This window comes from Notolepis coatsorum (assembly GCF_963971535.1).
Source record: "Notolepis coatsorum genome assembly, chromosome: 10".
Lineage (NCBI taxonomy): Eukaryota > Metazoa > Chordata > Actinopteri > Aulopiformes > Paralepididae > Notolepis > Notolepis coatsorum.
Genome location: NC_140174.1, coordinates 84,040,471 through 84,052,725, shown reverse-complemented (window position 1 = coordinate 84,052,725; position 12,255 = coordinate 84,040,471). Strand labels below are relative to the sequence as shown.

General features: G+C 44.4%; 1 protein-coding gene across 2 annotated transcripts in view; it reads left to right on the top strand.

Annotated features, from left to right (window-relative positions):
• The window catches only part of dpysl4 (dihydropyrimidinase like 4), a gene marked incomplete at both ends in the record, with an annotated part of 180,158 nt that overhangs the window by 95,417 nt on the left and 72,486 nt on the right, over window positions 1–12,255 (top strand). For both annotated transcript variants that reach the window (XM_084322447.1, XM_084322448.1), the window contains one exon: window positions 10,419–10,507. In XM_084322447.1, coding sequence (XP_084178573.1) covers window positions 10,419–10,507 — 89 coding nt within the window. The remainder of the gene's footprint in view (window positions 1–10,418; window positions 10,508–12,255) is intronic.

The window sequence follows — 12,255 nt, the reverse complement described above, 5'->3', positions numbered from 1 at the left end:
TACACTCAAGGCTCTGTTGCCTATACTCAAGGCTCTGTTGTACTCAAGGCTCTGTTGCCTACACTCAAGGCTCTGTTGCCTATACTCAAGGCTCTGTTGCCTACACTCAAGGCTCTGTTGCCTACACTCAAGGCTCTGTTTCCTACACTCAAGGCTCTGTTGCCTACACTCAAGGCTCTGTTGCCTATACTCAAGGCTCTGTTACCTACACTCAAGGCTCTGTTGCCTACACTCAAGGCTCTGTTGTCTATACTCAAGGCTCTGTTGCCTACACTCAAGGCTCTGTTGCCTTTACTCAGGGCTCTGTTGCCTATACTCAAGGCTCTGTTGCCTATACTACTCAAGGCTCTGTTGCCTACACTCAAGGCTCTGTTGTACTCAAGGCTCTGTTGCCTTTACTCAAGGCTCTGTTGTACTCAAGGCTCTGTTGCCTTTACTCAAGGCTCTGTGGCCTTTACTCAAGGCTCTGTTGTACTCAAGGCTCTGTTGCCTACAAATGTGCAGTCCTGTTCTATCAGCCTCTATACCCCTCTGTTTCAGTTCTCATTCCAGCAGCCTCTATACCCCTCTGTTTCAGTCCTGTTCTAGCAGCCTCTATACCCCTCTGTTTCAGTTCTCATTCTAGCAGCCTCTATACCCCTCTGTTTCAGTTCTCATTCTAGCAGCCTCTATACCGCTCTGTTTCAGTCCTGTTCTAGTAGCCTCTATACCTCTCTGTTTCAGTCCTGTTCTCATTCTATCAGCCTCTATACCTCTCTGTTTCAGTCCTGTTCTATCAGCCTCTATACCCCTCTGTTGCCTATACTCAAGGCTACGTTGCCTACACTCAAGGCTCTGTTGCCTATACTCAAGGCTCTGTTGCCTACACTCAAGGCTCTGTTGCCTACACTCAAGGCTCTGTTGTACTCAAGGCTCTGTTGCCTACACTCAAGGCTCTGTTGCCTATACTCAAGGCTCTGTTGCCTACACTCAAGGCTCTGTTGCCTACACTCAAGGCTCTGTTGTCTATACTCAAGGCTCTGTTGCCTTTACTCTGGGCTCTGTTGCCTATACTCAAGGCTCTGTTGCCTATACTAATCAAGGCTCTGTTGCCTACACACAAGGCTCTGTTGCCTACACTCAAGGCTCTGTTGCCTTTACTCAAGGCTCTGTTGTACTCAAGGCTCTGTTGCCTTTACTCAATGCTCTGTGGCCTTTACTCAAGGCTCTGTTGTACTCAAGGCTCTGTTGCCTTTACTCAAGGCTCTGTTGCCTATACTCAAGGCTCTGTTGTACTCAAGGCTCTGTTGCCTATACTCAAGGCTACGTTGCCTACACTCAAGGCTCTGTTGCCTATACTCAAGGCTCTGTTGCCTACACTCAAGGCTCTGTTGCCTACACTCAAGGCTCTGTTGTACTCAAGGCTCTGTTGCCTACACTCAAGGCTCTGTTGCCTATACTCAAGGCTCTGTTGCCTATACTAATCAAGGCTCTGTTGCCTACACTCAAGGCTCTGTTGCCTTTACTCAATGCTCTGTGGCCTTTACTCAAGGCTCTGTTGTACTCAAGGCTCTGTTGCCTTTACTCAAGGCTCTGTTGCCTATACTCAAGGCTCTGTTGTACTCAAGGCTCTGTTGCCTATACTCAAGGCTCTGTTGTACTCAAGGCTCTGTTGCCTACACTCAAGGCTCTGTTGCCTATACTCAAGGCTCTGTTGCCTACACTCAAGGCTCTGTTGCCTATACTCAAAGCTCTGTTGCCTATACCCAAGGCTCTGTTGCCTACACTCAAAGCCCTGTTGCCTATACTACTCAAGGCTCTGTTGCCTACACTCAAGGCTCTGTTGCCTATACTACTCAAGGCTCTGTTGCCTACACTCAAGGCTCTGTTGCCTATACTACTCAAGGCTCTGTTGCCTACACTCAAGGCTCTGTTGCCTATACTACTCAGGGCTCTGTTGCCTACACTCAAGGCTCTTTTGCCTACACTCAAGGCTCTGTTGCCTATACTACTCAAGGCTCTGTTGCCTATACTACTCAAGGCTCTGTTGCCTATACTCAAGGCTATGTTGCCTATACTACTCAAGGCTCTGTTGCCTATACTACTCAAGGCTCTGTTGCCTATACTCAAGGCTCTGTTGCCTATACTACTCAGGGCTCTGTTGCCTACACTCAAGGCTCTGTTGCCTATACTACTCAAAGCTCTGTTGCCTACACTCAAGGCTATGTTGCCTATACTACTCAAAGCTCTGTTGCCTACACTCAAGGCTCTGTTGCCTATACTCAAGGCTCTGTTGCCTACACTCAAGGCTCTGTTGCCTACACTCAAGGCTCTGTTGTCTATACTCAAGGCTCTGTTGCCTACACTCAAGGCTCTGTTGCCTTTACTCAGGGCTCTGTTGCCTATACTCAAGGCTCTGTTGCCTATACAACTCAAGGCTCTGTTGCCTACACTCAAGGCTCTGTTGTACTCAAGGCTCTGTTGCCTTTACTCAAGGCTCTGTTGTACTCAAGGCTCTGTTGCCTTTACTCAAGGCTCTGTGGCCTTTACTCAAGGCTCTGTTGTACTCAAGGCTCTGTTGCCTACAAATGTGCAGTCCTGTTCTATCAGCCTCTATACCCCTCTGTTTCAGTTCTCATTCCAGCAGCCTCTATACCCCTCTGTTTCAGTCCTGTTCTAGCAGCCTCTATACCCCTCTGTTTCAGTTCTCATTCTAGCAGCCTCTATACCCCTCTGTTTCAGTTCTCATTCTAGCAGCCTCTATACCTCTCTGTTTCAGTCCTGTTCTAGTAGCCTCTATACCTCTCTGTTTCAGTCCTGTTCTAGTAGCCTCTATACCTCTCTGTTTCAGTCCTGTTCTCATTCTATCAGCCTCTATACCTCTCTGTTTCAGTCCTGTTCTATCAGCCTCTATACCCCTCTGTTGCCTATACTCAAGGCTACGTTGCCTACACTCAAGGCTCTGTTGCCTATACTCAAGGCTCTGTTGCCTACACTCAAGGCTCTGTTGCCTACACTCAAGGCTCTGTTGTACTCAAGGCTCTGTTGCCTACACTCAAGGCTCTGTTGCCTATACTCAAGGCTCTGTTGCCTACACTCAAGGCTCTGTTGCCTACACTCAAGGCTCTGTTGTCTATACTCAAGGCTCTGTTGCCTTTACTCTGGGCTCTGTTGCCTATACTCAAGGCTCTGTTGCCTATACTAATCAAGGCTCTGTTGCCTACACTCAAGGCTCTGTTGCCTACACTCAAGGCTCTGTTGCCTTTACTCAAGGCTCTGTTGTACTCAAGGCTCTGTTGCCTTTACTCAATGCTCTGTGGCCTTTACTCAAGGCTCTGTTGTACTCAAGGCTCTGTTGCCTTTACTCAAGGCTCTGTTGCCTATACTCAAGGCTCTGTTGTACTCAAGGCTCTGTTGCCTATACTCAAGGCTACGTTGCCTACACTCAAGGCTCTGTTGCCTATACTCAAGGCTCTGTTGCCTACACTCAAGGCTCTGTTGCCTACACTCAAGGCTCTGTTGTACTCAAGGCTCTGTTGCCTACACTCAAGGCGCTGTTGCCTATACTCAAGGCTCTGTTGCCTATACTAATCAAGGCTCTGTTGCCTACACTCAAGGCTCTGTTGCCTTTACTCAATGCTCTGTGGCCTTTACTCAAGGCTCTGTTGTACTCAAGGCTCTGTTGCCTTTACTCAAGGCTCTGTTGCCTATACTCAAGGCTCTGTTGTACTCAAGGCTCTGTTGCCTATACTCAAGGCTCTGTTGTACTCAAGGCTCTGTTGCCTACACTCAAGGCTCTGTTGCCTATACTCAAGGCTCTGTTGCCTACACTCAAGGCTCTGTTGCCTATACTCAAAGCTCTGTTGCCTATACCCAAGGCTCTGTTGCCTACACTCAAAGCCCTGTTGCCTATACTACTCAAGGCTCTGTTGCCTACACTCAAGGCGCTGTTGCCTATACTACTCAAGGCTCTGTTGCCTACACTCAAGGCTCTGTTGCCTATACTACTCAAGGCTCTGTTGCCTACACTCAAGGCTCTGTTGCCTATACTACTCAGGGCTCTGTTGCCTACACTCAAGGCTCTTTTGCCTACACTCAAGGCTCTGTTGCCTATACTACTCAAGGCTCTGTTGCCTATACTACTCAAGGCTCTGTTGCCTATACTCAAGGCTATGTTGCCTATACTACTCAAGGCTCTGTTGCCTATACTACTCAAGGCTCTGTTGCCTATACTCAAGGCTCTGTTGCCTATACTACTCAGGGCTCTGTTGCCTACACTCAAGGCTCTGTTGCCTATACTACTCAAAGCTCTGTTGCCTACACTCAAGGCTATGTTGCCTATACTACTCAAAGCTCTGTTGCCTACACTCAAGGCTCTGTTGCCTATACTATTCGGGGCTCTGTTGCCTACACTCAAGGCTCTGTTGCCAATACTACTCAAAGCTCTGTTGCCTACACTCAAGGCTCTGTTGCCTACACTCAAGGCTCTGTTGCCTATACTCAAGGCTATGTTGCCTATACTACTCAAGGCTCTGTTGCCTATACTACTCAAGGCTCTGTTGCCTATACTCAAGGCTCTGTTGCCTATACTACTCAGGGCTCTGTTGCCTACACTCAAGGCTCTGTTGCCTATACTACTCAAAGCTCTGTTGCCTACACTCAAGGCTATGTTGCCTATACTACTCAAAGCTCTGTTGCCTACACTCAAGGCTCTGTTGCCTATACTATTCGGGGCTCTGTTGCCTACACTCAAGGCTCTGTTGCCAATACTACTCAAAGCTCTGTTGCCTACACTCAAGGCTCTGTTGCCTACACTCAAGGCTCTGTTGCCTATACTCAATGTTCTGTGGCCTTTACTCAAGGCTCTGTTGTACTCAAGGCTCTGTTGCCTTTACTCAAGGCTCTGTTGCCTATAATCAAGGCTCCGTTGCCTATACTACTCAAGGCTCTGTTTCCTACACTCAAGGCTCTGTTGCCTACACTCAAGGCTACGTTGCCTATACTCAAGGCTCTGTTGCCTACACTCAAGGCTCTGTTGCTTATACTCAAGGCTCTGTTGCCTATACTCAAGGCTCTGTTGCCTACACTCAAGGCTATGTTGCCTACACTCAAGGCTCTGTTGCCTTTACTCAAGGCTCTGTTGCCTACACTCAAGGCTCTGTTGTACTCAATGCTCTGTTGCCTACACTCAAGGCTCTGTTGCCTATACTCAAGGCTCTGTTGTACTCAAGGCTCTGTTGCCTACACTCAAGGCTCTGTTGCCTATACTCAAGGCTCTGTTGCCTACACTCAAGGCTCTGTTGCCTACACTCAAGGCTCTGTTTCCTACACTCAAGGCTCTGTTGCCTACACTCAAGGCTCTGTTGCCTACACTCAAGGCTCTGTTGCCTATACTCAAGGCTCTGTTGCCTACACTCAAGGCTCTGTTGCCTACACTCAAGGCTCTGTTGTCTATACTCAAGGCTCTGTTGCCTACACTCAAGGCTCTGTTGCCTATACTCAAGGCTCTGTTGTACTCAAGGCTCTGTTGCCTACACTCAAGGCTCTGTTGCCTATACTCAAGGCTCTGTTGCCTACACTCAAGGCTCTGTTGCCTACACTCAAGGCTCTGTTTCCTACACTCAAGGCTCTGTTGCCTACACTCAAGGCTCTGTTGCCTATACTCAAGGCTCTGTTGCCTACACTCAAGGCTATGTTGCCTACACTCAAGGCTCTGTTGTCTATACTCAAGGCTCTGTTGCCTACACTCAAGGCTCTGTTGCCTTTACTCAGGGCTCTGTTGCCTATACTCAAGGCTCTGTTGCCTATACTACTCAAGGCTCTGTTGCCTACACTCAAGGCTCTGTTGTACTCAAGGCTCTGTTGCCTTTACTCAAGGCTCTGTTGTACTCAAGGCTCTGTTGCCTTTACTCAAGGCTCTGTGGCCTTTACTCAAGGCTCTGTTGTACTCAAGGCTCTGTTGCCTACAAATGTGCAGTCCTGTTCTATCAGCCTCTATACCCCTCTGTTTCAGTTCTCATTCCAGCAGCCTCTATACCCCTCTGTTTCAGTCCTGTTCTAGCAGCCTCTATACCCCTCTGTTTCAGTTCTCATTCTAGCAGCCTCTATACCCCTCTGTTTCAGTTCTCATTCTAGCAGCCTCTATACCTCTCTGTTTCAGTCCTGTTCTAGTAGCCTCTATACCTCTCTGTTTCAGTCCTGTTCTAGCAGCCTCTATACCCCTCTGTTTCAGTCCTGTTCTAGCAGCCTCTATACCTCTCTGTTTCAGTCCTGTTCTCATTCTAGCAGCCTCTATACCCCTCTGTTTCAGTCCTGTTCTAGCAGCCTCTATACCCCTCTGTTTCAGTCCTGTTCTCATTCTATCAGCCTCTATACCTCTCTGTTTCAGTCCTGTTCTATCAGCCTCTATACCCCTCTGTTTCAGTCCTGTTCTCATTCTATCAGGCTCTATACCTCTCTGTTTCAGTCCTGTTCTATCAGCCTATATACCCCTCTGTTTCAGTCCTGTTCTTATTCTAGCAGCCTCTATACCCCTCTAGGGGTGGGACGGTTCACAAAACCCACGGTTCGGTACGTACCTCGGTTTTGTGGTCACGTTTTTCGGTTCGGTTCGATATATTGTTTTTTATTAAAAAAGAATGTAACACTCAAATCTAAACATGCTTCTCATTTATTAAAAAAAAAGAAAAAAAAAAGGTTTACAGTGTTACAGTGTTTACAGCCTTAAATAATGTTTGGCACACAAAGACTGACTGAAAAATATAGGCTACATTTGTCAAAGTATTAACTTAGTGCAAACAAACAATATGCTCAGCCAGCACTAGACTTTCCTTTCTTTAATATAAACACAAAAAAACAATGTCAACCATGTTTAAATTCCCTGATTGTCAGTTCTTAATGGAAAGATTCGTTTTCAAGTTTTTTTGAAATTATTATGTATCTGTCTACATTTATTTAGACTAACATTATTTAAATATTGAGTGCAACTGTGGTGGATTACGTAATTCGGTGAGTTGGAACTATCTATGGGTTGGCGGGTCCCGACTCCCCACGGACATTTCAGCTCCGGTGACGTTAGGAGGAGTTCATAACATCAACAAGCAGCACGAAAGCGGCAATAGTCCCGGCTGGAGTTAGTAAAACACAGTTGTATGTTAGCCTTCTTGGATGTTGAATAAACGCCTATCATTGTCTTTAAACACTCCGCCTCTCAGACTCCCATTTTCTCCTCTGCTAGCTAGTAGCTACGGTAACATTTCATTGACTCTATTAGCTAGCGTGCTACTATAGTTAAAACGTGCGTTGTGTTGTACAAACTGCTAACGCTATGGCAAGATGTGTGTAGGCCTATGTAATGTTAATGGCTATGTTTTTAAAGTGAAGATTGATTTATTATATTGCGCTTGCCATTTCCACAAACTGACTAGCACCTGCTGCCAGCTGAGCAGCCGGTGCGTCACCTCTCCCGGCTCCCTGCCAAATGAAGATTTTTTTTGCTCATCCCGTGAGTCGTACAATACACACACGCCCGAACCGGGGTGGTCGTGCCGAACGGTACACGGTTCGGATGCGTACCGTCCCACCCCTATACCCCTCTGTTTCAGTTCTCATTCTAGCAGCCTCTATACCTCTGTTTCAGTTCTCATTCTAGCAGCCTCTATACCTCTCTGTTTCAGTCCTGTTATAGCAGCCTCTATACCTCTGTTTCAGTCCTGTTCTATCAGCCTCTATACCTCTCTGTTTCAGTCCTGTTTTAGGCTGTTTCTATGCTTGTAGCTTTACATGCAAATGCAAATTCCCATGCCTGCACATGCACACGTGGAGGCGCCTGGCTCATGAGGCATTTCATGAAGAAAAGGCTGGACTACAAACGAGGCGTTTCAGGAAGAAAAGGCTGGACTACAAATGAGGTGTTTCAGGAAGAAAAGGCTGGACTACAAATTAGGTGTTTCAGGAAGAACAAAGCTATGTGATCATGCAGGTCAGCCTTTTATTCGACCTGTAAAGGTCAGATAATTATAGGATTTTAAATATAACTTTTAAAAAAGGTCAGAGAGTTATAGCATTTTAAATATATATAACTTATATAGCATTTGAAAGATTTGACTGATTTATGCTGACCCCAGGCCTGCATTGACCGATACCAAACTAAACCTTACAGACACCACATTCAGTCAGATTCCATTAGGGCTGACCTTCGAAATTTGTTTTGGAATTCGAAGCTTCGGGGCCGAGATTCGATTTTAATTCGAAGCTTCGAGATTAAATTTATTTATTTCTTTTATATTTTTTTATATTTTTTTATTTTATTTTTTTTATGTTGTGGGACTTGTACAGCACTTTGTTCAACTTTGTCAGTGCTGTAAAGTTTAAACCTTTTTAAATCTTAGACAAACAAAACACTTTGCTTTCATGAAATATTGTAAGCCGTCATTTGAGGCTTTATAAAAGCAGCACAATGAACACAAATCTGTCAGTGCCGAGTCCGACCTCATCTTAAATAACAAACAGCATTGCTTGTTGTAGTTAACAAAGAGAGACAGAGTTGATTTAGCAAAATAAAAATAAAAATAATAATCAAAAAATAAAAAAAATATTTTCATATTCGAATCCCATGCGAACGAAGCTTCGAAGTATTTAAGACAGCCCTAGATTCCATTCATCACAACACATAGTGATTACTAGGGGTGGGAATTTTTGGGAATCTCACGACTGGATTCGAGTTCCATTCTTGGGGTCACAATTAGATTCAAAATAAAATTTCGATTGATAATAAATTCTTCATTCAATACATACACAGATTTTATTCTACTGTATATTGCTGGTTTTGAGTTACTTTTCCCGTTTGACTGCAGTAGACACTTTAATAAGTCTCAAATAAAACAATTACACAGATATTGCCTACAGTACCAACTCAACCACGCAGTTCCATCTTGTAGCCACATCGGTCTTCAGCTTGCAGGGTGGTTATACGTTGGAAGAATCCAGCCATTCATTATAGGTATATTACCAGGTTACATAAGTTGTGAGCTGCCTTTCATGTGCAATGTGAGTCTGAAACATTTCATTCATGTTTGCACCTGTGTTGCTGCCATGCATCTGTCATCTGTAGTATAATCAGTAGTGAAGGTAAGAAATGACTGTGTTGATCATGTCCTCACATCACATGTGCTGCACTTGTTGCTTTTTTCAAGACCTTTTGAAATTAAATCGGCTATGGAGTTATTTCTTTCACCCATTCAGAGTTAGAAGTTTAAAGAAATGTGGTCCAGGGTGCATTGGTTGCTATTGGAGGTTGTTCTTTGGTCTCTGGGAGATAGCGTACCATGCAAGTCCTCATGTTTGTAGTAGGCTATTCTAAGGATGGGAGGTCTACTGAATATGAAGGTATAACGTCATGGATTAATGTAGGGCTGGGAGGTCTAACTGTATATGAAGGTATAACGTCATGGATCCATGTAGGGCTGGGAGGTCTACTGTATGAAGGTATAACGTCATGGATCCATATAGGGCTGGGAGGTTTACTGTATATGAAGGTATAACGTCATGGATCCATGTAGGGCTGGGAGGTTTACTGTATATGAAGGTATAACGTCATGGATCCATGTAGGACTGGGAGGTTTACTGTATATGAAGGTATAACGTCATGGATCCATGTAGGACTGGGAGGTTTACTGTATATGAAGGTATAATGTCATGGATCCATGTAGGACTGGGAGGTTTACTGTATATGAAGGTATAACGTCATGGATCCAAGTAGGACTGGGAGGTTTACTGAATAGGAAGGTATAACGTCATGGATCCAAGTAGGACTGGGAGGTTTACTGAATAGGAAGGTATAACGTCATGGATCCAAGTAGGACTGGGAGGTTTACTGAATAGGAAGGTATAACATCATGGATCCAAGTAGGACTGGGAGGTTTACTGAATAGGAAGGTATAACATCATGGATCCAAGTAGGACTGGGAGGTCTACTGAATATGAAGGTATAACATCATGGATCCAAGTAGGACTGGGAGGTCTACTGAATATGAAGGTATACTGGAGGTCATGGATCCATGCAAATTTATGGATTTTTACTATACCATCATCCACGATGTATAAAAAAAAATGCAACCTTACATGATATTTTTAAGTAAAACATTAAATAGATAATTTTGAATGAAATAGCATCATGACAATATTGTATTACAATATTAATTAATTCAATCTTTATTTTAAAGAAAACAATGTAGAAACTTAAACATTTTAAATGTTGTATTAAAAAGTATTAAAATCAACTGCAGACTGAAATGGTTTATATTAAAGATTTAAACTGACCAATAGATACTAATGAATTGAGATGTAATGTGTCTGGGGAACAGAAGCTAAGATCCATTCAGAGTGGATACAGTATTATGCAAATCATCACAAACTGTGATCTGTGTGTCTGTTTCCAGGGTGACCGTCTGATCATCAAAGGAGGGAAGATTGTCAACCATGACCAGTCATTCTATGCTGATGTCTACGTGGAGGATGGAGTAATTAAGTAAGTTAAAAATAATGAGCTAGTTTGGATGGTGTACTTTTAACACATTGGTCGCCAAAATCGCTTTCCAGAATTATTGCCCGCCATGTGTTGACCGCCAACATCGCTGTACAGCGTTTTTGAGATCAATATTTAATTTTTTCGCCATGGCATTCATAATTCATCCACCCAACCCCCGGTACCCTAGCGGGACCCTAGATGGGACTGCAACGGCTCAATACCGCCGCCTGGTGGATGGTCGGGCGAGTTACACACTCAAAAACCGGAAAGTGTCATCGGTGCGTCGAGGAAATTCCTCCGGCAGTCACATCTCGCTACGGGACTCCTGACAGACACTATAGTACATATGGATCGCTGCCATGATGCAATAATCGATATGATTTCGGCGTTTATTGCGCCATACCGGAAATGGATCTAGGTGATCGGTGTCGAATAATTGGGATCTTTCTCCTCCAGTATCATTGGTGCTAAGAGAACAGTAACGTTATTTTGAACCCGATTGTGCATTTCCTTGTTTGCAAACAGTCTGATCAATATATCCACCCATACTACATAAAGCCGTTACTGATGATCAAGGAATTATAAACAACCCCCCCCCCCCTTTCCTCCACGCATGATGAAGCATAATGTATACCGATCATATACATTTGAATTTTTTAATATAGCGTGTATGGGAAAGAAACGCCAATCGATAATCTATCATATGCGTTTGGGCCTATAACTAACGTTTTTGGAATTACAGCAGAAAAGATTAAAAACATACTTATATTCTCGAAGGTATTAACACAACAATGTATGAATGAAAAAGTATAACGTTCCCACATCCTGAACGATAGATAATCGATGTTGAATGGGCCATAGTAATGTCAATATAGCAATACAATTTAAAAAGTTATAGCCCTGCAAAGAAGGTAAACATCTCCATAGGCTTACAGTGCTGGCAGAGAGTGGTATAAGATGTGTTATGGTTTGTAAACAACCCCAACAGCATGGCACAGACAGGTAGTTCAGAGTTAGCCAAAAACCAGGGCGTATTTATTTCCAAAACAGAGAAGAGCAAAAACAACAAAAAGCATAAGGGGAGAATGTCCTTGGGCAGAGTAGGCTCTGCGGCTCTGCAGCTCGGCTCAGAGCAGAGACGGCACTGTGGCGTTGCGCCTCTGACTCTGCGGCTCTGCAGCTACTTGGACATCCACTCGGGGAGGAACAGATCCACTCGGGGAGGAACAGAGAGAGAGAGAATGTCAACAAACGAGCGTATGGAACAGCGTTTCCGTTAGAACATATTCGTGCCGGTCTGGGTGTCCTGCAATATTTCTATCACCGGACATATTCGAGAAATTCCGGTCAGAGTTTTAAACAGCAGTCTATTATAATCACATTTTTATGAGCTAACGAATTCCGTTATAATTGGACATGTGTATTAATTACATCAAGCGAAGAATGAGAAATTGATTTGCAGAATCAAATTACTATCTCTCGCCTCTCAAGTTAGTGCGATACGCTACCAGCATCAAGCTCCCGCCGGCTTGCGCTGCAGCAGCTGTCGCACGCACCCCCAAATTAATCTCGAGTCGACATCGCTTCACCTCGTTGTATCAGACACGTCACACATATCATAATGTTCAACTTCACACACAGCAAACTGTAGTTGATCATCACATTGCCTCGTTTGCTAGCTCGTCGCCACATGCAGAGAGGACGAGCCACGTGCGCGTAACGCATTTGTTAATTTCATTATAGGTTAT